At 54.5% G+C, this 27748-nt stretch overlaps 3 protein-coding genes across 6 annotated transcripts in view; 1 reads left to right on the forward strand and 2 right to left on the reverse strand.

Moving 5' to 3' along the window:
* The window catches only part of CUNH1orf232 (chromosome unknown C1orf232 homolog), a 3382-nt gene extending 754 nt beyond the window's left edge, over nt 1–2628 (forward strand). Inside the window, exons 2-4 of the mRNA XM_025198737.1 lie at nt 127–213; nt 1028–1125; nt 1407–2628. Of these exons, the coding sequence (XP_025054522.1) occupies nt 127–213; nt 1028–1125; nt 1407–1710 (489 nt within the window). The 3' untranslated portion in view covers nt 1711–2628. The remainder of the gene's footprint in view (nt 1–126; nt 214–1027; nt 1126–1406) is intronic.
* A 1963-nt stretch (nt 2629–4591) lies between these two features.
* Nucleotides 4592–14861, reverse strand: FAM110D (family with sequence similarity 110 member D). 4 transcript variants are annotated; one of them, XM_025198718.1, is made up of 3 exons: nt 9711–9883; nt 9063–9247; nt 4592–6416 (listed from the first exon to the last, which is right to left on the reverse strand). In XM_025198718.1, the coding sequence occupies exon 3, from the start codon at nt 6101–6103 to the stop codon at nt 5039–5041; it is 1065 nt and encodes a 354-aa protein (XP_025054503.1). In that variant the 5' UTR covers nt 6104–6416; nt 9063–9247; nt 9711–9883; the 3' UTR covers nt 4592–5038. The 4 variants fall into 4 exon arrangements, with proteins under 4 accessions (XP_025054503.1, XP_025054504.1, XP_025054505.1 ...); XM_025198719.1 differs by lacking the exon at nt 9711–9883 and adding an exon at nt 7830–8509 and having other exon boundaries at nt 9063–9680; XM_025198720.1 differs by lacking the exons at nt 9063–9247; nt 9711–9883 and adding an exon at nt 14605–14861.
* Nucleotides 14862–18947: 4086 nt separating this feature from the next.
* PDIK1L (PDLIM1 interacting kinase 1 like) lies at nt 18948–25839 on the reverse strand. The gene is made up of 2 exons (XM_006019257.3): nt 25542–25839; nt 18948–23040 (listed from the first exon to the last, which is right to left on the reverse strand). The coding sequence occupies exons 1-2, from the start codon at nt 25824–25826 to the stop codon at nt 22300–22302; spliced, it is 1026 nt and encodes a 341-aa protein (XP_006019319.1). The 5' UTR covers nt 25827–25839; the 3' UTR covers nt 18948–22299.
* Between the last annotated feature and the right edge of the window lie 1909 nt (nt 25840–27748).

The following is a 27748-nucleotide window of genomic DNA, read 5'->3' on the forward strand; positions in this document are numbered from 1 at the left end:
CGAAGGGGCAGCCAGTGGGTGGCAACGAGGAGATGCTTGCAGGGGTGATGAGACTCTGCCCCTGAAGCCCCGGTGCTCCCACCCCGTCCCCGCGGCCCCACAGCCGACAGTGCCTTTCTGTTCCAGAGCGACAACCCCGAGCTGGTGGAAACGGCCGAGGCCCCGGTTTTGACGGAGGCCGGAGCAAACCCCGTGGCCCAGCTGGCACGGAGGGTAAGGGCTCCCATCACACGCGCCCCCCAGCCCAAGAGCTCCCGGACCCGGCGCCAGTTACCCCCGGTCTGGGTGAAGCTTTGCAGACATCTCTATTGAGATGGATCCGCCCGGGAAGCTCCCTGCCACAGTGCAACAGCCAGAGGAGGCCAGATGCAGGCCGGGGGCACAGACAGCATCAGCCTTACCTGGCACCACGGCGGCTTGGGCTCTGTCCCCACTAGGGATGGGATGCTCCATGCAAGCCCCTGTCTTCCAACTGTAGAGCGGCAGGCAGGGCTCAGGGCAGTGCCAGGAGACGAAGGCACCTACCCGGGGGCATTAACAGAGCAGTCAGTGGGGATACAGCAATGGCAGGTCATCCTGCCCAGACCCAGGCTCTTCCACTCCCCTCCATTAGCGCCGGCAGGTGTGGTCCCTTCTTCGGGCACCTGGCGGAAGAAGGGATCTTAAAGGAACCAGCTCCCTCCCGCAGGAGAGGGCCAAGGCCCTGCGGCCAGGGCAGAGCCCCACGGGGCAGGAGGGTGGTGGCTGGGGGGAGAAGGCAAATGCAGGTGACGAGTCTCTCTATACCCCCAGCTCCCGGGGCCCTGCCACTGGGGTGGGCGCGCCAGCGAATATAGAAGTGCCGCGTAGCCCTGAAGAGCCAGGGTGCAAGGCGCTGTATGAACCCAGGGGCTTGCTGAGGGCTCCTGCCCCACGGCTCCTGCCAGCTGCCCCAGGGGTGCTCGGTGCCAGCTCCACGCACAGGGAGCCGGGTTGCGGGTGGGAGCTTTGCCGATGGCAGCTTCCCACCCCGCTGTCCTGCCCACAGGTCCAGGGAGCCAGCGCCAAGAGCTGGAGGACCTTCTCGTCGCTCTTCAACAGGGAGGATGAGCACCAGCTGCTGACGCCCGAGCCCTGCGCTGACCAGTAAGCTGAGCCCTGCCGTGCTGGAGGGGTGTCTCTGGAGGCAGAGGGGCGGTGGGGTATCGGGGCGAGGGCTCATTGGAAACCCAAGCCTGCAACAGCCCTGGATGCCGGCAAGGTGCCTTTCCCAGGCTTGCTGCGGTCCTGTCCTCCAGGACACGCTCCCCTCGCCCTGCTCAGAGCCAGCGCCCTGCCACGTGCGCTGTCTGGGATCTTCCTCCCCTGTGTGTGCGGAGAGGCTGCCCTGCCCCGACCCGACCCTAAACCCCGTCCCTCGCTTCCAGCCCCCTGGCAGCCAAGCCGGCAGAGCTGCCACCGTCCGAGAGGAAGGCCTCCGGCTTCTGGGACATCTTCGCCACCAAATGGCAGCAGACCACCGTGCTGGACAAGAAGGGCGCGCAGCCCGAGTACAGCAAGCCCGTGGGTGAGGATGCCACTGGGGCGGCCGGAGAAGCCCTGAGCGACGAGGCCACCTACCCCAGCAATGGCAGTGACCTCCGGGATGCGGAGGAGGGGCCGTTCCGCTGGGGCCTCCTGGCCAGCAAGCTGGCCGAGATCCGGAATAAAACCCCCTCCAAGAGCAACTAGGGGAGAAGGCCCAGCCGATGGACAGCCCCTGCAAAGACTCCCACGGCACTGCCAGGGGCAGGTCTCCTCTTCCCCCCACTCCCAGACTGCCCCCGGGAGCTGCGGGGCTGGGACAGGACCATCCAGCATCAGGTAGCTGCTCCCCCGACCCTGGAAATGAGAGCGGCATCGTCTCCCAGGCTCGACCACCTTCCCTTCCCCGTCCTCGGCACTGTATTGGCAGCATCACCGTTTGAACAAGGCACTGGGATGCCGGGGTCTCCTCCCCGCTAGGACATGGCAGCCTGCAACCCTCTGCAGGGGCTTTGCAAAGCAGGGAGGATGGGCGCAGCCGGCGAGGGCTGCAGTCCGGGCGGGAGAAACCTCTCACGGCTCGACCCTGAATGGGCAGGAGAGACCGAGAGTATCCCCCTGCCAGTGTCCCACGGTGTGGTGCCCGGGTCGTGCCCCTGGGGTGGGAGACGCGGAGCCTGACCCCAGCCAGCTCCTCTCCCTGCTGGCGGGGCTCTCGCTCCTGTGGGAATCTCACCCGCCGTGAGACGGGGAGAGGGGATCGTTACAGGGACCAGGTTTCCAGAGCCAGCCCCCTTTACCAGCCGTCTCGAGTAGGTCACCCCAGAACCGAGGCCCTGGGCACACTTTAAAGACTCGTGTCACAGGAGCTGGGCTTCGCTCCGGCACCGCACTGGAAGCGAGAGCTCCAGCGGGTGCTGATGGGTGCTGGGACCCTGCCCCCTCCAAGGGGGATGTCCCCAGGGTCACCAGTGCCGGACAGACCCCGGGTGACTCCCCGAGCACGACCCTGTATTTGTGCAGCTCCAAGCTCCCTCCGCGCGCCAACAGGGCTTGCCTTGTGCTCTGCCAGGCGGGCAGGGCAGGGCAGGGCAGGCCGCGTCCCTGCTGCTGTGGTTGTTTAACACTGACACTGTCCTTTTGCGGTGAGTTGTGGCGGCTCTGTGTCCTCTCTAGAAACGCGGACGGTCCCACTATCGGGGCCGGCTCCAAGGGGCCCTTCTCGCACCGTGCGGGCTGGGCGTGACGCCCCGCTCTCCCGCGCTGCAGCAAAGGCACCTGCTTGTGCAGGTGGTGCTGCTCTTTTATGGCCTTGCAGACAGGTTGGCAGGGAACTCAAGCCCAGGCAGGCAGAGCCCCGGGTAGGGGCGGTGCAAGGGAAAAGCAAAGGCCCCAGCATCACGTTGTGGGTGCCCAGGGGCTGGGACCCCCAGGCCGGGCCCACCAGAGGCATCAGCGGTTTCACGCCGCTAAGAAGCTGGTCTCCTTCCCCCCGACCCGAGACGAGCTCGGCGCTCTCAGCTCAGTCCGCAGGGAGGCAGCAGCTGCGGGCACTAGAGCGTCGACAGAAGCTCTGGCACGGGGTCAGTTGGCCCCTGCCCGCCTGGCAGACCAAGGGCAGCGTGTACAACACGCTTCGGACATAGGTGGTCCCCGTGCTGACTGCAGAAGGCCACAGACCCCCAAACTCCCCTCCCCGAGCTCTGTGAAGACGACCTCCAGCACCTCTGCTGCAGCCCCATCTCCCTCCCACCTTGACGTGTGCACCAGAGACAGCCACCGGCTGCCAGCACTTCCACGGTGCTGGAGGAAAACCTAGGGTATCACCATCATTAACCAAATGCCCCGAGTTTATGCACGAGTGGTCCTCAGCCTCCTCAGATGCCACCGCCCCCTTTGGAAAATGCCAGCTCGTGGCTTCCACTGGTTTTTTGGTGGCGGCAGAAAATACAAGAGCGATTCAATTGCAAAGAACTGCGCACGCCCGGGGCAGGACGGGTCGGACGCCCTGGGTTCCTCCCGGAGCTCTCCGAGCTTGGTGTGCAAATGCTGCGTAGGAGCCTGCACACCTGCTAGTGCCAACAGCGTGTGGTTCCCTTTTGAGGGTTTCACGTGCCCTGCTTGGCTGAGGGGGAGAAATGCTCCTGGTCCAGCCACCTCCGGTAACGTTTGCTGGCATTTTCCAGCTCTGAAGGGTTTGGGCTGGATACACGAGGCCCGTCGGGGCTAGCAAAGCTCCAGCTGGTGCTATCACGAACGTGGCCCCTGGCACACCGGGGTCTCGGACCCTCTCCCGGGCTCCCTTCCGGCCACCTCCTCCTCCCTGCAGCAGCTGGGGGGAGATGCAGGATCTGGGCTCCCAGGCTGCTAGCACCTGCCCCCGGCTGGGGCAAGAAGGGGCTTGTTCTAGGACTTGGTTTCCCCATTGCTTCCCAAAAATCCCTGCCAATGCACCACACCACCTCCCTCTGCTTTGAGTGCTGCCGTGGGAAAGGAGGGCCCCCGGGCCAGGGCTTGGAGGGGCAGAGCTCGGCTCTTCGAGGGAAGCATCCCTGGGGCCTGGCTTCTCCCAGCTGGGGGGTCGGGGAGACCCCAAGAGGCATCGGCCTGCCTGAGGCTCTGGCTCTCTGTGGCCCCTCATGGAGGCAGCTGAAGGACACGGAGGAGGGGGTTGGCAAGAGCAGAGCACGCGGATGCCAAAATCAAAGGCAGCCGTTCTACCCAGCGGGGCAGGGTGGGAGCGGGAGCCACCCACACCTGGAGATGGAGGGCACAGGGCAGGGGAAGATGAGTAATTCCCCGCTCCCAGCGCTCTTGGCAGGCTCCCGGCTGCCTGGGACCTGTGCGGGCTGGTAGCAGCGCGCTGCTCCGGGGAGCTCAGCTCCACCTGGCCAAGCCTGGGAGAGGGACTGGGGATGAGAGCCAGGCTCGGGCCTGCCAACCAAGGGGCACCTTCGCCCAGCGCCAGGTCTTCAGAGAGGGAGGCGCTCCCCCCAGCCCGGAGCAGTGCACGCAATGCCCTTGGCCCTGCCCACCCCCGACCCCCCAGCAGCAGCCCCCCGTCAGCCCAGAGCGCAGGCAGCGGGACTCCAGGTGCATCTGGTTTTATTCCTGATCCAGAAAACACAGAGAAAAGCCTGGGAGGGAGGTGGCAGCTGACGGAGCCGGCTCTCAAGGGGCAGCATCGTGCCCGCTGAACCCACGGACGAGGCCCCAACTCCTGCCAGCCCCAGGCCTGGGCAGAGCTCAGCTCCAGGGAAGATCCAAGGGCTGCACCTCAGCCTGCGGCAGTCAGGGGAAACTAGGGGGTTTCGGCTGGGACCAGCCACGGAGACGCCTGGGTCCCATCTCGCCTCTATAACCCAATGTGGGCCAGCGGGTCGCCCCTGCCGGGGACGCTACACCCCGCGGTGCCGGGGAGGGCAGCAGGGAGGAACCAGCTCACATCTCCCCCTCCCCAAGTCCATCCTGCCACAAGTCCACAGCCCAATGTCCTGGGCACAGACCCAGCCGGGGCCCTGGCCCATCTCCGCGCTCACACGGTGGACTCCCGGCCGGCCGCCCAGGCCCTCTGGCAGCCGTAGAGCCACTTGATCACCCGGGCGTTGCGCTCCACGATGGAGATGGCGGAGCAGAGCCGCATGCCCGGCTCGTCCCCGCTGCCCTGGGACGGGGCGCCCTGGGACCCCGAGCCAGCTGAGCCCCGGCTGCCCGGGTGCAGGGAGGAGGCCACGTCCCAGCCCGCCGCCCCGAAGCGCTCTGCCCCCAGGCCCTCCACCAGGTCCCGGTCCAAGCCGCAGTAGTTGAAGAACCGCTCCTTTTCCGAGAGTGGGAGGGAGCAGCGCAGGGCCAGCGCCGGCTTGGCCCCCGGCAGGGGCTGTCCCAGGCCAGGGCTGGGCAGGGGTCTCTGGGCACGGGCTGAGGCCGGCTCCATGGGGCTGGAGCTGCACAGGTGTCTCTGGGCGCTGGGTGACGCCTGCTCCATGGGGCTGGTGCCAGGAGCAAAGAGGCTGCCTCCTGGGCTCTGCCCTCCAGCCACCTCCTTCTCCAGGGGCACCCAGGCCATGGCCGTCTCTTCTCTCTCCAGGGTCAGAGGCTCCTCTTCCAGGCCTCCAGAGGAGGGGGATGTGGGGGACTTGTCCCTCAGGGGCCCCTGGAGCAGCCACCGCACCAGGCCATAGCCCTTGGCGTTCTCCTTGTTCCCCGCCGTGCAGTCTCGCTTCTGCCGGTAGATGACGAGCGAGTCGGGCCTCAGCCCACGCTTGCTGCCGCCACGCCGTGCCACGGGGGACTGCGGGGGCGCTGGGCGGCAGGGGCTGTCCCAGCTCAGCTCCACGCTCAGCTCGTTGCACTGGTGCGAGATGAGGAGGCGCCGGGGGCGAGGGGATGGCCGGGGGGTGCTGCTGCACAGCACGGGCTCCTGCCGGCTCTCAATGACCTGCTGGGTTTTGACGTACTTGGCTTTGTCGGCCTCCAGCCTCTCCACAGCGCTGGGAGAGCGGGCGCCCCGGTCCCCTTCCACCTGCCGGCGCAGGTACTCTGGCCCCCGCGTCAGCAGCCCCAGCGGGGAAAACCCGCTGGCTGGCGATACCGGCCTCATGGCACCGGGCCCCTTGGCTCTCGGGGACACGTGCCCCGACAAGGGGCAGCTGGCAGCAGGGCAGGCTCAGGGCACCATGGCAGGAGCCCAGAGCCCACCGTAAGTCCCACTGCCTTCCTCACAAGGTGCCGGCACAGCTTGTCGTCCACCAGCCGGATCTAAGCAGTCTCCGAGTCCAGCCGGGGCAGGGAAGCACGCTGGCACCCGTGTCCACGGGCTGGCAGAGCCCCTTAACCAGATCTCCACCCCTGCCTGCAGCTGGCAAGGTCCTCTCGGGGCATGGAGCCTGAGTCCCGACAGCTCAGCTCCTCACCTAGAAGAAGAGAAGAGGGATGGGGGTTAGTGATGGGCGAGTGCCCTTCTTGGGCAAGGGGCAATGGCTGTTGGGCTCCTGGCTAGAAAAGTACCATATTCTTTCACTCATGACACAAACCCCAGCTGCTGGACACTGGGGTGCATGTTATAGGTGAGGAAATACAGTAACCTCTGTTTTTGCCGGGGAGCTGGGGCTCCCTAGCTCTACTGTCTCTCCCCACGGGCACGCTGCTGAAGCTGCCGCTCAGTCCCTTCCCGCTGCCGGCCAGTATTTCCAAGGCAAGATCTGCTTTTCTTCATTCTGCCTTTCAAAAACAAGGTGCGTGCCTTCTGCAGGGGCGTATTGTATGCAAGGAAAGGGGGTAAATGCCTCCCAGGAGAGCCAGGAGGTTTCCGGCTTGCAGGGGAGATGCTCGTGCCCCTTGCCAGCACTCCCGGGGACGTCTGCACCCACGGGCCTCCGCCTGCCCTGCCACGGCTCCACGCGACAGCCTGAGCTGGGCACCCACAAGCAGACCCTGCCTGTTCTGAATTAAGAGCGGGGTCCCCGCTCACAGATGCCCCCACTTCCCTGTCCCGCCAAGCCCGTCCCAGTTGCCACTTGCTAGAAAAGCACAGATTTTGCCAGCCAGCTTCCAGGGAAGTCCTCGTGCCCGGGCTACCAGGGGCACTGAAGAAAGACCCCGTTGCTACAGCTCCTTCTCCACCCCGTGAAGCTCTGGCACAAAACCACGGCTGAGGAGGGCCAGGCGCGGCCTCAGGAAGAGCAGGCGCCTGGGAGGGGGCTCGGGGCAGCAGGGAGGTGAGGAAGGAGCCACTTTCTAGACAGGCCTGAGGTGCAACCCGCTGGGGCAGGAAGAGGGAAGCGCGGTGCATCCTGCAGCCCGCCTGGGCCGCGGCCGACAGCCCCGGAGCAGCCGCGACAGGAAAAAATAGGAGAGTTGCCGCCTTATCTTTACGAGCCCAGTGGCTGCCGAACAAAGCCCAACGGGGCCACGGAGGGAGGTGGCTGCTCACAAGCTGAAGGACCCTCACAGCTTCCTCTTTCCAGGCCTTGCGGAGGGAGGCGGTGTAGTGGTTTAGACTTCTTGGGGCCCGTCCATGCCAGATCCCCCTAAAAAGGCAGCCTGCGTGCAGCACGGGATGGAAGGCCCGGGGGGTCCGCTCCTGCGTCCATCCCTGCCCCTTTGCTTCTGTGGGGGCAGGATGGTCTGTGCATGGCTCGTGGAGGCCTCCACGTGCTACGTCCACGCGAACCAGCCCCCTCCGGCCATCTAGGATCTAGCAGGACTGGAGAGCTGTGCTCTGGCTCTTCCTGGAAAGCCCCAAACTGGGGTAAGGGGTCCCATCCAAACCAGGCCTCGTCTGACCAGCAACAAACTGGGCTTGGGGAGGGCAAGGGGGAGCTTACGGTAGGTACAAGTCGAGGTCACCACTGGCATCATGACCCCACGGGCTTAAGAGACCCCTGGGCAAAATGAGCCTCATCACGCTCTAATTGATCACCCAGCGAGGGCGGCTGAGAACAAAGGAGGGGCCGAGCCCGGGGCCGGGGCACCGCGGGGCCGGGGCAGTAAATCAGGTGCGGAAGCTGACAGGGCTGAACAGATGGTTTCCTTGAACACAAATGGCTTGGAAGAGCCCCCCCAGTGCATCGGGAGCTAATGGTTAACCAGCTTTCCTGTCCCGGGCACGTCTCCCCCCAGCCCTGCGGGATATCAGCAGCCCAGCCCAGCCCTCCCAGCCCCAAAGCCGAGCGATGCCCGGGAGCAGAAAGCACAGGGCAGCTGGCGGCGCCTGGGATCAGATCACCCACCCGGCTCCGAGTCCGGCACCAACCCCTCCGCTTCCTCCAGCCTCCCCCCACCCTGCACCCGTGCAGATCAGAGCCAGCTTCCCTGTCACGAGAAAGCCCCCACGTGCCTGAGATTAGCAGCTCTCCCCCCCACAGAAGGGGACTATGGCCAGGCATGGAAATACCCAGCTCAGGTGGGCACAGAGGCAAAGATCCCCGACCACCTCCCCTGAACTGCCGGCTCTCCCGGGCACAAAGGGCATTCCCAGGTAGGGACTTGCCAGCCCCGAGATGTCCTGAGTGCAAAGAAAGAGCAAGAATTAAACTCCAGCCCGGGGGGGACCGGGAGTGAGTCCGCAGGGAGAGACCCAGCCCAGCTCTGGCTGCTATGGGACCTGCTGGGAAAACAGGCCTTTCCAGTCGCGCGTCTAGGTCTGGGTTTGTCCCAGCGCTGGTCGGAGCCGCAAACCAGAAAAGTCCCATGAAACCCAAGTTCTTCCAGCCGCCAGTTCAGAAAAACCAGAGGGGAAAAACTCAAAGGGCAGCTCCAGCCCTCAGGCCCAAGGGCTTGTGACCTGTGCAAAAGGACATCTGGAAATTGTATCCAGAGCAGCACCGATTTCCTCCCGCGCCCCCGTCCGCCTGCCTGCCTCAGCTGCTCACACTTGGTCCAAGTGCCGAGGGCAGAAGCGGTCCTTGCTCTGCACATACAGCCCCTAGCACAAAGTCCCCCATGCCCCACTACAGCAAGGAAGAAAAGCATCCCGTGAAAATTCAAGTGCGACGTCCCATGCAACTCTGTCCAGCTAAGTCCGGGCAGAAAGCCTGGTTTAAGGTGATAGCAGCTACCTGCGCAACGCTGCTACCGCAAGCCGAGGCCTCTCCACGCATCACTCAAGCCACACGCGGCTCCTGTGAGCCCAGGCCAGACTGGGACGGTGTCACCCGCTCCTGGTGGGGAGCCCAGCACGCGCTCCCACTGCACGCCCAGTCGCCGAGAGAGCAAAGCTGGTTCCCAGAGCCTGGACCTGGATCTGGTCAGCACGGCAGCGAAGCTTCAGACGAGCTCAGCAACCCCCAGAAAAACAGCAGCCCCGGGAGGCAGCACGCATCTCCGCCCCTGCACGGGCGTGCTGGCCACCAGACCTCTGTGGCATTTCCCACGGCCGCCCGGGAGGTCTGACCCCATCGCCGTGCTCCCACGGGGCCTCCCCGCCACCAGGCCATCTATAAAAAGCGCGGCGCTGAACTCCAGGCCCGGCACTATAAATAAGCAGGTTGCGGGCAGACGGGCGCCCGCCCTGCAGAGACGGCTCCTAACCACAGGGCAGCTCCCACCCCGGCTGGAGCCGGGCCAGCCTCCAGCCAGAGCCCCAGCATGGGGGGGCAGCAAACAGGGGCACCCCAGCAGTCCCGCCCAGCACCCCGGCACGGATCCCAGCCTGGAGTACCTGCCCCCGAGACCCACAGCTGGAGCTGGACAGAGGATGCACTCACCTGGTCCCAGCCAGGGGCAGGGGCTCCCAGCCTAGCTCCTGTTGCTGCCCAGCCAGGAGCTCAGGCAAGCCCAGCAGGCTGGGGAAGCAGCCTGATATAAGCTGCCAGGACTCTCCACCCCCAGCCACCCCTCCCTGCCACGGCAGCCCGCGTTAACCCCTGCCCTTCCCCACTGCAGCTGGCCTGAACCCCACACGCCCCACAGCAGCTGGATTAACCCCTCCTGCGCCCCACTGCTCCTTCCCCTCCGTGCCCTCCTTTATGCCCAGCCCTCCTGACGTCTCTCCTGCCCTCTGCCACTGCGGGAAGCGCCTGGCTGCACCCACTGCTGCCCTGGGCTTGGGGCCTGGGAGCTGCCAGCTGGCAGCTCTGGTGTGGGCAGACCCCATCTCCCCCCACCCCTAGGAACAAGCCTTGCTTTGCCCGTCAAACCTGGAAACCCTTTGAGCGGGGACCTCTTTGCACGTACAGCGCCAGGCACGCTGCAGCTGGGTCTCTACTGGGGTTTCTACCTGCTGCTGTCAGGTGGCGGTCACACACACACGTGGGGTCCCATCCTGCACCCGCTGAAGGGCACTGGTTTCTGGTTTCCCCCCTCTGATTCCCACCTGGGCTCGGTCTGGATGTTCCTGCCTACCCCTTGCTGTGCTCTGGGGCGGGGGGGTGGTTCCGGGTCCCTGCTGCCGGGTGCTGCTCAGGTCAGAGTTGGCACCAGATCGGACCTCAGGAACGGGGCCTGGCTGCTGCTTCTGGGGTCTGGCCGGCCGGCAGTCTATGCCGCAGGCACCCCATGGAGGAGACAAAGGGGATGCCACAGGGCTGGTATCAGAGAAAGAGCCATGCCAGAGGCTGGTTGGGGGCCAACAGCAGCTTCCCGGCTCCTTGCCCCCTATATGGACACCCAGGCCAGACCCCACCTCCCCTCGCACCTCCAGGAGCAAACCAGACCCCCAGACACTCCAGCCCCGAGTGCCCGTCCTGCCCCCAACCCCTGCACGAGCTTCCGGTCGTGGCTAAGGATCACTGCCCGGAGCTTGTGCCAGCACTGCCCAGGCCAGGGCGGTGCAGGGATGTCAGGACACCCCCGTCTAGACACAGGCCCCAGCGCCTTTGGCCCCCGGCAGCAGAAGGGTCGCTGGCAGGCAGCTCTGCGCCAGCCGCAGGAAGGTTTGGGCCTGGCTGCTTCCTGGGGAGGATTATAAATGGCAGGAAGCGGCAGGAGAATGTGGAGCCAGCGCCAGGGCTATATTTACCTCTGCCCTTTCCCCTGCCTGCAGGGAGGGTGATCCCGGGGGAAACGCCCCCAAGCACTGGGCACAGCACCCGGGATGGGGTCGGGGAGCCCAGGGGCTCTGCTCCCAGCCCTTCGGCAACTCCAGGCTTCGCCCCCCGCTTGCAGAGACGCCACGGAGCCCCCAGGGCAGGACCCGCGTCGAACTGTCCACCCACGCCATAACACATGGACACACACTCACCCCAGACATACACTCACTGTAACACACCCCACCACTCGCCATAACACACACACATCCCTACATGCCATAACATATGCGCACACACACTCATCATAACACACACATCCCTACATGCCTTAACACAGGCACACACTCTGCACATGCCGTAACAGCCCTTCCACTCGCCATAACACACGCGCACACACACATCCCTACATGCCTTAACACAGGCACACACTCTGCACATGCCCTAACAGCCCTTCCACTCGCCATAACACACGTGCACACACACATCCCTACGTGCCATAACACACATGCACACGCTCACCATAACACCCCCCATTCACCATAACACACACACATCCCTACGCGCTATAACACACATGCACTCACCCCACATGCACACATCCCGTAACTGCCCTCCGACTCTCCATAACACACGCGCACACACATCCCTACATGCCATAACACACGCACAAACACCATAGCACACCCCTCCACTCACCATAACACACATGCACGCATGTCATCCCTACTCACCATTATACACACATACACATCCCTACTCACCAACACACACACGTGTGTAATCCCCACTCACTGCAACACACACCACACATGCAGATGTTCCTACTCTCCAATAGGCTCAGCCACCCCACCCCTACTCACTGCAAGGTGTACACACCCACACTGCTACACCTTGACACGTACAACCCCCAGGGCTGTGTTGGGCTCAGTGGTGGGGGTGTCAGTAAATCCACCCCCCACCCACACCCGCACAGGCTGTTTCCATAGAGCTCCTGGGTCCGCAGGGTGACCCACGGGACCCTCCCAGTGGTGTGGGGTGAGAACCACTGCCGGAAGCAGTCCCACCAGCCCGCGAGCTGGGAGAGCAGGGCTGGAAGGAAAGCGCAATGGAAAGCCCAGCTTGGCTCTGGTCCTGAGCGCTGTTTGTTCCATCCAGCGCGTGGAGCCCAGACTCGGCCACTGCCTTTTCCCAGCAGCGTCGGTTCCTTCCGGCCGAGTCACGGCGCCCCAGAGGGACCCGGTACCTGGAACTGGCCATGGGCATGTCCCTGCAGCCTGGCAGAGAAGGGATTCCAGGAATCAGGCAGCCAGGCGGCCCCGACCTGGCAGTGGGGAAAGGAGACCTGGGCCCCCCCGCCCTGGGCTCCCTAGCTGTGCCCCCTGCCTGAAAGGGAAGTGCCTCTGGGGCAGGCCCCGTCTCAGCTCTGTTTGTACAGCGCATGGCACGGCAGCCCCTGGGAAACTGTTTCATCCCCTCCCTTCCTGCTCACTTCCCCTTGCCCCCTGGAGCCCAGCTGCAGCATCTCGTGCCTCCTGGCACCCGGGCAGCCAGGCTGTCTGTGCCCCCTGGCAGTCTGCATCTCATGCCTGGTGGCCTGTGGAAAGCAGGGGGACCACGACAGCCAGTGCCCTGCTTCTATAACAGGTTGTTAACATACACTCAAGGGATCCCAAGCAGAGGCCGTGCCCCCGTTACAGAGGAAGGCAACCTCCCCCCACCAGTCTGTACCAATATGATCATGAGACAGAATTCCTTCCAGACCCCAAATCTGGTGCCGGTCTGACCCTGAGCAGAGGGACAAGACCCTGTAGCCAGAACCCTCCAGTTTTGATCCCAGTTGGACCATTGCTGCAGTCCAGATGGGATTAGATTGACTAGCAGACATGTCCATGGGTAACTTACCCTGGGATAAAGGTATTCCTGATTTTCTTGGCCTGGCTGGCCTTGTCCCAGCAAAAGGTTAGGTGCTGCATGCCCAACTCAACTTCCACAATGGAGGGAAGCGAGTCTGTGCTGCAGCAAAGGTGTGGCATGGTCACGTCCCGCAGGAGCCCCTTTTGCACCAGAACAGGTGTGTGCTAAGGGGCTGCAGTAGCTGCAGCATGCCAAGAACTGGGGGACACACAGCGAGGTGGGGAAGGGCAAAGCACGTGGGCCACAGTGGCCAGGGCGGATCCCAGCTTGCAGAAGAAACCCCAGGGAGCTATTGCAACCCTGAGCGTGAGGTCTGCAAGCCGGGTGCCTTCTCCCCTGCCACCCACAGCCCCATACAGCTCCCTTCTCCCCCCGTGGAGTGAGCAAGGGGTGCGGGGCCACGGAGTGGGGAACTGACTCCATAGCAGTCACCGTGACCTCAGCAATGTTGGGGAAGTCACACGGGGAAGAACAAAACAGCTTTGAAAATAAACATCCTTATATTTAGCCCCGTGGGCCCCTGGGCAGCGTGAGTCACCACGTACTACAGTAAGCTCATTTGCAGCCGTGGAAGCAAACCAGTTCTTCTGGGAAGAGCAGAGGTGAGTAAGGGCAGCACTGGCTCAGCCCCCATTGATCAGCTGGGGGTTGTTCCTGCTAATGCCAGGTGCTATCCTCCACCTGGGAGATGCACACGCGCAGACACACACAGGACGGCTCCTGTCATTCCCTTCCTGCCAGTCAGCTCACACCAGAAACCAGCCAAAAGCCCAAAAAGATGTAACTGCAGTCTTCAGTACTGCCAGGTCAGCCCAAATCCCTCTGGCTACCCTAACGCACCCTACCCCACAATGGCTGACCTGGGGCTGTTCCTGCTAGCAACAGCCCAGCCAGCTCCAGCTTCCCCAAGCAGGTAGGAAAAGCACCGCCTGAGACAGAGTTCAGCTGTTTCCCCTGCCCTGCTAAATTGAACCCCAAAGACTTGCCTCTTTTCAGCAGCACAGAGCAAGATGCCCAGAAATGCAGTATTTGGGGCTCCTGCCCTTGTGTAGCAAAGGCAGCGTGGCTGGATGCACCATCACCTGCAGGTCACTTGCTGGGATGTGGCCTGGGCACTGCCTGGGAGGGGTGGGGGGAGATGCTCCAGGAAGATCATCTCCATTTAGACCAGCCTCCTACCCTGGCCAGGCACTTGCGTTCGCCCTCCTCCATGCACCCCTCTCATCAGGACTCACTTGAGGGGCTTGGCGAATCGCTCCACCAGCTGTCAAGACACCTTATAACCACAGACAAAGAAGATAATGGCCCTCCTGCCAGCAGGCGCAGGGTCTCAGTAGCAGTAAACTGACCCATCTCTTGGGAAAGACCTAGACCAAGGGGATGCCTCAGCTCACCAGAAGGCAGCTGCTTCTCATGGGCAAGGTCATTGCTGGAGGTGGCCTGCAGAGCTTTCGGGTGACGGCAGCACTAGCTTGCATCTCCCTCCCAGCGCACAGTCCAAGCTACTCTGATGGCTACACAGCCGAGTGTCGCCAGCCCCTGCTCTCAGAGCTGGTTTCTCAGACTGGTTGTTTTCCTTCAATCCCCAGCTCCAGGAGTCCTGAGACCACGTGAGAACCTTGTATCTCCTCCCCCTGCCCCCAAGGTAACATTCTCGGGCAGTGCGGGACAACACAGAGTAGAAAGGTTCAAAAACAAATCAGAAGCCAAGACTTACTCTTAAGAGGTGCTGTTTCTGGAGTGGCTGGGACAGCAGAGATGCGACGTAGTGCTTGGGATTAGTGTCATTGATCCGTATAACCTCTGCCTCACCCCCCACAACCAAAGCATCTTGGAACTGAGAAGGATAAAGGGTGGAAAAGCCACCACCATCCCCAGGGGACAGGCCATGCGGTTCTAATCGATCCCAGATGAGCAGGCAGGAAGAGCTTTGAAAGGCAACACTCCACACGCTTGGGAGAGGAACTGAGGACTTCCGTATCCAATCGAGACTGCAGGGAAAGAAGAGATGGCCGGAGAATGGAATTTGGTGCAGACAGCCAGGCTCACGCAAGAAGGGACTGTTAATGACTGTAAGGAATGAGGGCAGCAGCCATCCATCTCCATGCCTTCAGTGCTGGAAACCAAGCAGGATGTTAGGACTCCTCTGGACGAAAACCACCTACAGACTTAACTAAGGGGTGCAACCATCTCCTATATGCTACACAATCTTTTCCTGTTGATTTAAAATGTGACAGCTGGAAAGTTTCTTTGCCTGGCCAGCTAGCAGCTATAGCAGAGCACAAGCTAATTGCTTTAAAGGCTTGTGCCTGCAAGAGAGATTTTAATTGACATTTTCAAAGAACCATGGAGACGGGCTGGAAGGGACCCCTGGAAGTCACTGAATCCATTCCCCTGCCTGAGGCAGGATCATCCCTATCCAAACCATCCTGCACAGGTCCATAATGTAATCTCTTCGTAAAACTCTGGTCAACCCCGACCCAACACAAGGCATCACGCCCTGGAAATGCAGCCCTGAGGAATCCAGGCTGAAAGGCATGTAATTCAGGTCAGAGCAATGTGCTGTACCAGCAGCAATGAGTTGCTAGCACAATCCAGGCCTGTAATTAATTCCCCACCTGTGCTGGCTGGGGGATGCTACCATGTAAGCAGATCTTGGGTATTTTTACCCCCCCTCCGTGTCTTCGAAGCCTACTTTAAGCAGGGCCAGATGGCAGGTAAGAAAAGCTTCTGAGTGTCCCATATAGCCTCTGCTGGGGAATTCCACATCTGATGGCCCTGGCATAAGAAAGGGCCTGACTGCTGCAGGAAGAAGAGGTACTAGGCCTAGGGGCTAGGAGGAAAGAAGCAACATAGCCCACAGCTGCTACAGAGGCAGGGTAGGAATTGCAAGGTACAAGCAATGGGGAGCTCTCCAGCACCCTACCCGCTGCAAGAGGGAACAACTCCGAACCGTGTGCCAGCTCCTTAGCCAGGGTCTTGCAGAGTTTCCAGAGCACCGGGATGCCCCAGCGATCAGGTATGGAATAGATCCGACTGAAAACAGGACAGCCAGCCACACACCCACCTGCTTCTAGGTGAAATGCTTGCCGTTGCTTTCTTTTCTGTCCACTGATCAGGGCCTATGCACATGCTGGGCTCACCAGAAGACAGTTGGTGCATCTGACCTGGCGATTCCTAGGTTTGGAGAGGTCCTGGTGTTACCCAAGGGGTGCTCCAGGTGAAGACCCGAAAGCCTTTGGCACTTTGGGCAGGGGGAGGATGGATCTGCTCCATGAGAAGATCGAGGTGAGAGGTGCTCTGAATCGCAAAGAGGCATGCAATCACACACAGCATCTCACACTGGCAAAGTGCTCCCATCCCCTGTGGGGACAGGGGAAGGGACAGCCTGGCTTTACAAAGCACCTGCAGTAGCAACTAATGATGGGAAGCTCTCATCCAGGGTCGAAAGTGAAACCTGTCGGATGGGTGACAGTGGAGCTCTCTCTGGACGGGGGCCATGTTGATAAGCCATCACAGCAGCTGGGAGCAGCCTGCACTGGCAGTGGCAGCAGAGAGCTCACATGGGCTACGCCATTATCCTAAAAGCAGTACTTCCATGTCCAAGGGAATCCAGAGAAAGCATAGTTCAGCTTCCTAAATACAGAGACCTCTCGGCAGCCTGTCGCAGTTACAACACGCCATCTCGTGGCCACGCTCCCCGGAACAACCACAAGCTCTGGATCACAGCCAGGGGTTAGCTGAGCTGGCACAGCTATGTTATGATTAATATAGTCCTTATACAGTTACCTTCTGTTTGGGTTGGGCAAGCAGCTTAAGAATCAGTCCAGGGCACTGCATCTTAATGGCTGACTAGGATGTGAGACCAGGCTTTGGTTTGCAGAGCTGCTACTGGCCTGCAGGTCAGCTACAAGGTACTGCAACTCTCTGGGCCTCAGTTTCCCCATCTATAAAAAAAGGGACTTGCAAAACTGCCCTCTTATCCAAGACATGCACAAACTGGATGCAGAGCTTTGTAAGAGCAGGGCATTATGATTCTCTCATTCTTTAAGTAATTGCTATAGTATGTCAGGTGCACAGAGACACTTTGCAGCTGACAGAGGTGTAATAAATCCCTCTTCCTTACCTAGAAAGACTCAAGAAGAGTGAGCACTTTGCATAACCGCACGGCTGAAAAGGAAACGAGAAACAGCAGTGGGTGCTCAGTGCCGTCTCCTGCAAGCGGTGGGGCCTTGTTAAGAATGATTTATGCTTAAATGCCAGTAGCTCGCTGACTTTGAGACAGCACCTTTGGACTCTAATGGCAGTTCATTATTATTTTCTTCCTTCTTCTGACTTTGCAGTTCAAGACATTTAAGCCAGTCCCAACTGCGTGAAGAATCACTGCTATCTAGTAGAACAGAAAAACAGTACAAAAGTCACCTATCTACCGCCCTTCTCCAGACTGCACAGGCTCAGCTTGACCTTGCGCTAGCAGCCAATCCCTGTGAAAGAAAAAGGATATATATAAATAAATGTCTTCTTTAAACAGAGGGCACTAGTCCAAGGGGCAGGCGAAGCTGCTGTAGGTTTCCTCAGTGCTATCTTAACCACAAAGCAACATCTGTCATTACGCTGCAATTTCAGCGAGAGCGCTGATTGGCTGGCACGCAGGGGAAGACACTGTTTAAATGAATACAGAGCAAACAAATAAAAACCAAGTCAAGTTCACAGCCCCTGCCCTGAAGAGCAGTGTCACCCAGCCAAGCCCTGCCCAGTAAAGCCATATAAGCGAGACAGAGTCAGATCTTCACACGCTGCAGCAGGCATCATGTTATTTGATCAAACCCGTGCCCTTCATTAGGCCCAGTTGGTGGGCTGAGATGTTTCATCCTACAGATTATCTGGTTCTAAAACACCAACTCATATTTTTATATTATACACAAATATAGTTGGAAACGTGCAGGTTTATCCCATCATTTACATTTAGCTTAACTCTCCCTTCAGCTTAGTGATATTTCAAAGTTTACTCTTTTTAAATAAAAAAGGGATTTTGATATGGCTTTTCCCTTTAAAAAAAAAATCACTTCTCTTTTAAATGAAAAGGTAACACCTTATTCCCCTTTTATAATTACCTTGGCTAATAGATTCAGCAGTGGAGGACAGACACCGTCTGTATCACTGTTATTTAGCTAAAATAATTGTGAAGTCATGGATAATACTCCTAGAACTCTGTGCTGGATACAAATGGTATTTCTCTGCATGTAGCAGCTGCGGTGTCGGATGCACTTCTCCTTACTGCTTCCAGCCACCTCCTGCATGAAGGATAGGGCTACAAGAGGACATTTCTGGGGGAGGTGATGAGTTGCATACACCAAACACACTGACTGGCATCTTCTGGATTAAATCTCACTATCCCAATACACCGCACAAATAACTGTCCCTGTGTGTTCAGCACAAAGCTGTGTGTTGTTCACTTGTCCCAGCGAGATGCAAAATTCGCAAGAGAGTTTTGGCCTGTCTACAGCTAGGAGGAGCTCTTCAAAAGTTTTGGCCTGCTAGGAGCTCTTCAAAAGTAAAAAGCCTAGTAGTGTTGGTAACAAGATACAGAGTCGACCTGAGCTAGGAACAGAGCCCAGGGCAGAAGAGACCGAAAAGCTGTCACCGGCCCACTGTTTCAGTGATGCACACAAAAAACACATTAGCAATCTCCGTCCAGTTTAGTGACATCAAAACATCAGGATGCCCAAAAGAGCATCACAATTTGGATCCTTGTTAATGGCCTCAGCTGAGGCTGCCTGAACATGGATCACCTCAAGTTGTGAACAAGCAAGTTCTTTATCTTCAAGGCAATTCAGTCCCTGTTCTCTGTCAAGTGTGTAGCAACCTAATGAAGAACTGATAGAAAAATGTGAATGGTTGCCAGTCTCCAACTTCTCTCTGCTGTAGGAACAATCTAGTATCTACCACAAGCACTGATGTCACTCAAGGAAGATAGACTAAGAAACCTGCATACCATTTGATTGTCATTTTTCAACAAGCAAGTTACCAGAAGGCAAACAAGCCTCTCTGGAGCACTTGTGATGGCTTATCTACACAGCAAACTGGCACCGACTAGAAAGAAAAATGTCTCTTCAGTCTCCAAAAGTGTCATTGAAATTCAGATTTTATTTCAAAACAGTCATGAACTTAATAAATTACACAATCATTTCCCCTTTTATAAATTCTTCATAAAATATATTTTACAATTTTTAAAAGAAAAAAAAAAAGTTCTGAAAGTCCATTTGCTTTCTGAAGTGCTGATGACTATCTTGACCTTTGTGTCATGCTGGTGAATTTTGTAGCTGCTACAAGAGCTTGAGTTAAAGGTTTTACAGAGATCCAAAAAAAACCCCAAAAAACCCTCGAGCAAAAAATCAGAACAAGAAACACAGATCAAGGACTATCATTCAGTGCTAACCAACGAGACACTCAGCTTCACAACATCAAGACTAAGCACCGAGGGAGGGTTTCAGGTAGCCCCCACCCTTTAAAGTGGCAATCAGTGCAAAGAAACACTTTGGGAAATCAACTTCACTGTGCGATTCGTTACCTCCCTCGCTTTCCATTAGTTTCTGCACTGCAGGTAAGCAGCAGGTTTGGTGTTTATCCTTTAAATCTCTTCCGAGTATCAAATTGATTTTCAAAGCGCTTTGAAGGGAAGTGCTAAGTATTATTATTCCAAAACAGACTAATATTTTAGAGTAGGTTAGGGAGAAGACTATCAATTCCTGCTTTTTTTGGTATCTTTAAAAATCTCTCAGTATTTATTGTTCCATGATTCTTACCTCATCGTCAAAAGCAACTGTTACATGCCGGGATGTTACTAAAACCAGAATGCTGGCACAGACACTCAGGGTTCCTCCTTAAACTAGCACCTTGTCTCCAAAAACAAGCTGGGGCTTCAAGTGGACCAATTCAGGTGGAAAATGTTCAACTGAATGGGTCACCACTTTTAAAGGTTTTTTAAAATCATGATTGCTGCTTGAGTCCATGTTTAACTTCAGTCCTACCTTTTCCTATAAGTTCCATGCAGGGGATAAGTGACATCGATAAGAGTTTGCCCAAGACAACCCTGGGCGATCTCCTCAGTTGGTGCAACTCCACAAAACACCACTTAGGACTAAGTCATTTACACCAAGTGAAGTTTTAGATGAGCCCTCTCAATAGGACAGAGCATTGTGCCTGAAAAACATTCTCTTGTGCTTTTCTAGCATCATTAGATATCTTGAAACGAGACATTGAAAATATCTTTGGAAAGGAAACCATTTTCCACTTGAAAACCACAGATGCTAGGTCGCTTGACCAAGAGGGGATCAAGTAAGTCAAAAAATAAAATCCAAAGTTCCTAGAGCCCTGCTCTATCCATTAGGGGATATGAGGCCAACATCTGGATTCTTACAAATATCTAGGTATTTAGCAAAATGACCCCTTGCTCTGCTCTGCACCCCCTTTCCCTATTATCCCTGGAGGGGCAAATTGCACTTTTCTTTATCTGTACTAATTGTTTACTTTCTCCCATTTCATTTATTAGAGAAAGTAAACACTGTATAGGGGCAGTTTCACTTCCTGGGTTTCATGCCACAGCACCAGGGCCCCACCTCTGAGTTGCCAACACTGCAAAGGAATGTTTAAAACCAAACAAGAAGTCATTTGCAGTGGAAAACCTTCTCGAATTTGCAAACCTGGTGTTGCACAACCCTGTTTAAAGCCTAAATGTTGGCCCTAGGATCGTTAATATCTGGCCCCAAGGTATTCTTCCAGTGCTATTTTGTAAGGTTTTGCCTACTCATTGCAGGACTTTTTTGGATAACAGAATAAAAATTCAGGTCTTATCCATCAATTATCAGCTTAGAGGAAACAAATACGATGATTCACAGGGCTGGTCAGCGTTCATCATACTGCCAAGTAATTCAAGTCTACCCTAAAACATTAGGAAGTCTGGGAAAGTTCTCCATTAACATATGAATTGATCAGTTTTTGCGAACATAGGGATAAAAAGGCTTGTACTAGTTCAACGGGTTGTGTCCTACCATCCAGGACAAAGAATAAAACCAAGTCATAAGGAACAAAACACTACCTCTCCTATGCAGCAGAGCAATCCAAAGGTCGGTCAGTTTTCCGCACAAAAGATTTGATTGAAGCTGCAACATCTCATTCATACATTAAGTATTGAGATCTCACCCATATTGTAAAATGGAGGTGTTTAACACTGAAGATAATAATCCCTTTATCGCCACAGCACTAACCAGTGAAAAGACATTGCATCAATGCCAAGGATAGGAAAGAGCTGATACAAATGGTATCAGCTAGATCAGACTAACAGGAAAGATTGTGTTTCAGCAGATTATGAAGAACCTTAAAGCGATTTCAGCTGCTGGAGTCTGCTGTTAGGTATCTACATTTTCACAAATCAAGGTCACCCTCCTGTAAGTGCTCTAGGCTGTAGGGATGTATAAATACAAGGGTGCAGTCATGTTAGGGAACTGTAGCTTAACTGATTAATAGAGTGCGCTTACCTAAAAGAAAACAAAAACTGAATGATTAATGATCTAAGCAACATGCTAGCACATGATTGCATACATTTGTAATTTGACTCCCTCGGCTGCAACCTTACTAGGCCGTGCTAAGCTCAGAGACATCACAGCACCTTTGAATTTGCTGATCCCTTTGAATTGCATTTTTTTTGTTGAAGAAGTCAAGTTTTAGGCCCTTTCTTTTTCCAAATGATAATAGGCTATAAAAATAAAAATGTAAAAATTCATCTGGCAAGTACATATGGAGGAATGCTTATCATTTATTTCCCTCACTGAGTTTAATCGGCAGATCCCAATCATCCAAACCCACACCAAATAATTTAAACAGAAGTGGCATCTTCTCTATGGAATGCAACACGCACACGCTCGGTCACTCACATATACATAAATATATACATAGATTTACTTTACAAAGCCCAAGGATTTGCACTGCCAGCATGCAAACCTCCTCGTTCACGGGAGTTCCTAATACTGCGATACGAAACTGGAATGTCTGAAATATTCCATAACGTATTCCTGGAAAGCAAAAGAAGCGCAACTCTCGGGCCTCTTTGTGGACAGCTTACATGAATTATTTTGACACCTACGCTTGGGTAGAATATCTTGGGAATATACATATAAGTGTATTTATAATGAGATGGCCAACTCAAGTTTAGTTTAATTCATGGGAAAAAAAGAAGAAAAAAATCAGTTTGGTTGAAATTAAACCCTGAAGTGCTGAGTTTAGGTTTGTTTCGTTTTCTTATCTTTTTTTTTTTTTTTTTTTTTACTGCCACAAGAAGGTTTGCACCTTTGTTTAAAAAAAAAAAAAAAAAAAAAAAAGCAGCAGCTGTGTGCAGAGATGAGCGTTCCAGAGGTCACGTGTCCCAACTGCTGTCTTTAAAAGCAATTTTGACTAATCGGAGTTCTAGCTCAAAAGCATCAGGGCGGTCCTGCGGGTTGGCAGCCAGCATTTCCTTAATCAGCTGTTTCATGCGAGCATTCATAGACTTCTTCTTCACAGGGATGAGCAGTTCCATTTTGGGGTTTTCTAGAAGTGCCTCCCCAACAGGCACAATCTCTGTCCCCTGCTTCACGTAGCTCCCCAGGAGTTCTTTCTTCGTCTCCGTGTCGATGAAGGTGATCCTTTCCAGCATTGCCCAGATTATAATCCCCAGAGCAAAGATGTCTGCTTTGGCAGTGTAGTGTCCTTCCCAGACTTCTGGTGCCATGTAGAAGTCAGTCCCGCATGCGGTTGAAAGAAAACATTTATTTACGTTGACTGGCTCTTCAGGGTTCTGCCCCGAAGCCGAACATACTTTACTTAATCCAAAATCAGCCACTTTGAGAGTGGGTTCCAAATCGCTAGCATCCATCCTGCTCTGTGATATTAGTATATTGTCAGGTTTGAGATCGCGATGGATAATCTGATTTTTGTGCAGGAAAGCCAGAGCACTGCTCAGCTGAAGCATGAAACTAGTGTTGGTTTTACGACTGGGCTTTCGGGACAGCAAGTACTCATTCATATCCCCTCCGTCACAGAAATCCATGACGAACCAAAGGTAGTAGGCGCTTCTGGGATCAAAGACTATTTCTCCTTTTAGCGAGGTCTCTACAAGCTGCAGAGGAAGAGAGATTTCAAATCTCATCAGCGCATATGCACTAAATTCTCTCTTACTTATTTCACATACATTTAAGCTTAAATTGAAATCCCAATCATCTGCTCACTCCAATGTTTAAGAGTCCTATTGTTTCTTCGCCTGTGGGGTATATTGAGCTCAAGCCCCAACTAAGAGCCCAGATAACACTATTTTGAAAGATGCATGAGTGGCTATGAACATTCCCATCTGTTTCAGCCAGGCTGTGTTCCACCCGCTGCTTAACTAGTCCCACCCTTTCCACTAACAACTTTCGTGAAAACACATATTTCACTAAGCAGCACTGCACTGTGACAGGGATCATCTGTCCTCAACTTATGAAACCTACTGCCCACACCACCTGCAAAAATAAACTATAACATACTATCTGCTAACTCCAAGCACTCATATACATGAGCTAAGCAGCTATATATTAATGGACTCCTACTTCTACTCTTTTCAAGGGATCATTATCAACTTGATGTTTTCCAGGACACATGGAACCAATACCTTTGACAATTTCCAGTAATCATGTCAAAGGAAAAACTTACAGCATAAGCCATTAGGTTTTGTTAACCACAGTTACACCTTTGCCTCTTCCGTTTGTATACGAGGTGGCTCTCAGTGCAATCTAGAAACTAAGCATTTCAGTGATTTGTGGAAGTCGTCTATGGGTTTACAATCATGTGAATTTTATTTAGAGGAAGGATACTTTGTTTATTCTTTCAAAGATGAAGGCATGTGCCAACACAGCCTCTGAAAACAGCTTTCTGAAACAAAAAGATAAGCTCTCCACCTAAAGATTAAGTTCACAGCAATTTGAGCATGTCACTGCTGGCACAGCTGTGTTCAAGACAGAGCTGCAGGACAATGACTGAGCACAACATCCAAATGTTGTGCAAGTTATATATTGACCATTTACACACGGATCATAACAGTGAACCAAAGCACTCTGGCACTGGCAAGGGATCTCCCTCGAGCCGTGCATGGAAACAGGACGCTCTTTTTCCTTCCGCACAGCCCTAGCAAATCTTCAGAGGATTTAGCACCTTCGTTTAACTTTCATTCATCCCAGAATCTTGCTGTCCTGCCTGACACCAGCAACACACACACGCATGAAGTTTTAGCTTCACTGACTTTCACTTACACCAGCTGAGGATCTGCCCCCAAAGCATTCCTTCAGAAAGCAACCCCCTTCCTTCCCCTAAATACTGCAGCTGTCCAGTTCTGCAATGGCATAAGATGTTTATTTCCCCCATTTTAGCATGTTAGCATAGTTACCCAAGCCTCTTTAGAAGTCTAGTTACATGATATTTACTTCCATGTTTGTAAGGCCTTTGGAGTAAGGACTATTAGGTGAAGTGTTTGATCAGTCCCTTTTGATCTTGTCCTTTGCAGAATCTAGGACAAAGATGACTGCTATGATGAACTCAAAACAAGAATCATCTCTTTCCTAGGTCTGCAAAGCACCTAGCACAAGGGGGCCTAAATCCCCACAGAGAGCTATTATAAAAGTATTTAGTGAAGAGGCTCCTAATTGCATGCAAAAATGACAGAAAAAGGTTCTTGACTGATGCATTCAACTATGTCGACACAGATTCCAATTGTTAAAAGTCATTACAATGTATTAACATGAAGGCATAGGACGCAAAGTAAATGCTTGGAAAGAAAAACATTCTGCTCCCACTGTGAAGGGTGATGCTTACACACAAATATCAATTGACTCTCTTATCTAATTCCTTACTGTTGTCTTTTATATCCTCAACACGTTTCCTTTTTTCCTTATAACACACTTTTAAGGTTCTAAGCATAAATAAAGTGTTGGCTCCTTTGCACTCTAATAGTGGGATTTCTGAGGAACGGTTTCCTAAGCAAAGATGGTTATTCCCCTTGGCAAGGGTGGCTGGAGTTCAGAAACCCAGAGCCACATCTTAAGTGTTCACAGCAGCTCTAATTGTGAATAGACTTTTTTTTTTTTTTTTTTACCCAAAACATGCAGGAATTAGTATCTGGTTTGTGTTCATTTGGAGCTCATTCCCATAAATCATTAGAAGACTACGCAATTTTGCTGTGTGGGTTCATAAAGTCCGTTGGAACCGCATGCCTTTAACTCTGAAATCTAGGGGATTTTGTTTAATAAATACATCACAGGCAAATACATAAAGAACTGTTGGCATCATTACATTGCCAGTCTCGCTCTCCCAGCTAAGTGCATCTATAAACAATACACACTCATTATAAACTCCCAAAGCACCAAGAGAAAAGTTCATTAGATGAGCGTGTTCTCTTTAATAGGCTAGTCAATTTGCTGCATCATAAGGAAAAAATGGTTTCCGCTGTTGCAACTGAAAGCAGCTCACTGCTATGATGTGCGTGTACTGGATACGGCAAGGAAAAGAAAGCGATTGCTACTTTTCCACCTCTTTTCCTCCCAGCTGCATGCACCCACAAATAGCTCCCATTGTCCTTGCAGCTTGACGTACCTGTAAATAAAGGGAGGAACTGGACCCATGGGACATCTTCTGCACCATACCATCTTTCTGCAAGATGCACTCCTCCAGGTGAATGACATTTGGATGCTGACTCTTGATGCTGCTCAGCGCCCAGAACTCACGCAGAGCTAGTTCCACGTTCTCTGGAGCGTGGCACCGAATCTTTTTCACCGCAACCCGTGCAGAGGTCTTCCTGACAACTGCTTCGTACACCACACCATAACTGCCACGACCAACCTCCCGTATTAGGTCGTACTTTGGCTGACTACTCACCATCTTCAATGTCAAGGATTCTGGAGGGGGGAGGGGAAACAAGAACAAGGCAAGATTAAGAAATGTGTGAATAGAGACTGATCGACATTTCCTCTCCGTATCATTTTGTTAAATAGCATTAAGTCAATCCCTGTGCTTAAAAACCATCAGCACTTTTATTCACCTCCAACAAGACATTCAGATGTCACCCATAAAGGATTTCAAATCCCGCTTGGTAAAATCATGGCTGCTGCCAAACAGAGCATTTAAAATAATATACACAGAAAGCTTCATAACATTAGGTCGTCCATTACAATTTCAAATAAAGTTCACGGTCAGAGATGCAACATTACAAGCCTTGGCTTGTACAGGATCAGAACATGCTTGTCCATTGTTTCATCTCGGTACCTTTTCTTCCAGCCTTGTGTCATGTCAGGCCTGCGCTCGGTACACGTACATCACAATACCCCCTAGTTAAGTTTCTAGTTCAAGACTGCACTTGAGAGAGATCTATTTTACCCCAATCTGCATCAGGGAAGAAATTGGCCCCTCACCTGACAGCATGGAAAGCCCGCTGCTGCAGCAGTTTGCCTATCAAAGGGCTTTAGCATGCAGAGGCAACAGGCACACTTTTCTAAGCATTTCAATTCTTTAAAGAAACGAATACAAGCTTGCGACCAGGGAGCGTCACCTGCACAAAGAGCTTAGTATGAAAAGTGAAAATGGTCGAGATACTGAAAGAAGAAATCTTGACAGATAGGCTGGAGAAGAAGGGGTGTGCGTGCATGCGTGTGTAAACATACCGAAGAGGAACAGATCTAAGCACTTCCTTGCAAGGTGTGAGCTCAAGTCATAACAGCAACCTACTCGCACGCTTTAATTACTTTAAGTAGAAATACAATTTCAGGGGCAGACAGACAGCATCACCCGGGCAGGGAGGTTAGTATGAAAACAGGGCAAGATATTTAAAGGAAAAAAAAAACAACCCTGACATGGCGCCGACGTACAAGCTTGAGGAGAGAGAACGGGAGAAACACGTTTAAAAGGAAGCGATCCAAGCTCTGCCCTGCAAGGTTTGAAATCAAGCCATGGCAGCCGCCTGCTCCAACGTTTTAATTCTTTTAAACGAGTAATACAGCATCGCGAACGGAGACATGGCGTCACCTGAGTAAACCGTTTAGTACGAAGAATTAAAACGGGGCGAGATATTTGAAGATTTTTATCTGGACTACACCCAAGTCTGAAAAGGAGAGGGGTGTGTGCGTGCACACACGTTTAAAGGGAAGAGACCCAAGCCCCAAGCATCACAACAGCAATTTGCTCAAATGCTTTCCTTGAACACGTCATACGGTGTTGTGAACAGACCGTGTCGCCTGCGTGTGTAAATACGTGCACATTTACAGGGGCCTGATCCAAGCGCTCGCTCCCCTGCAACGCGACAGCTTAAAATGGGGATATTTAAACAAAAAAATAAAAGAGAAAAAACTTGACGTGGCGTCGACGTGCAAGTCTGCGTGTGCAGCTGACATGCAAGTGTGTGACGCAGGGGTGTGCGTGCGTGTGCAACTGATGTACACATGCACGTGGGGTGTGTAGCCAACAAGCAAGTGAGAGCATGCACGCGTGAAGCCGACACACAAGTGCGTGAAGGGTGCGCGTGCGTGTGTGCAACTGACACGCGAGCGAGGAGGAGGTGAAGCATGTGCAGGAGGTGTGCGCGTGCATGTCAGCCGTGCACACACGCACAGTCTGCGGAGGGGGGGTGCACACGCGTGCGGGAGCAGCCCACACACGAAGCCTGAGGAGGGTGCGTGTGCACAGTTGACGTGTAAGTGTGTGTGTGTGTGGGGGGTGCGCGTGTGTGTGCGCGCACAGCTGACGTGTAAGGACGCGGGGCCGCGAGCGCGTGCAATGACACGCCGGGAGGGGTGCGTGTGTCAGGCAGC

Source organism: Alligator sinensis, unplaced genomic scaffold (assembly GCF_000455745.1).
Source record: "Alligator sinensis unplaced genomic scaffold, ASM45574v1 scaffold337_1, whole genome shotgun sequence".
Taxonomy (NCBI): domain Eukaryota; kingdom Metazoa; phylum Chordata; order Crocodylia; family Alligatoridae; genus Alligator; species Alligator sinensis.

Excerpts from the sequence above, each read along its gene's own strand:
- FAM110D (XM_025198720.1), bottom strand. The coding sequence starts at position 6,103 with ATGAGGCCGGTATCGCCAGCCAGCGGGTTTTCCCCGCTGGGGCTGCTG.
- PDIK1L (XM_006019257.3), bottom strand. The coding sequence starts at position 25,826 with ATGGTGAGTAGTCAGCCAAAGTACGACCTAATACGGGAGGTTGGTCGT. Across the intron at positions 23,041-25,541 it reads GTTCCTCCCTTTATTTACAG|CTTGTAGAGACCTCGCTAAA; the intron begins GTACGTCAAGCT and ends CTTCCTCTGCAG.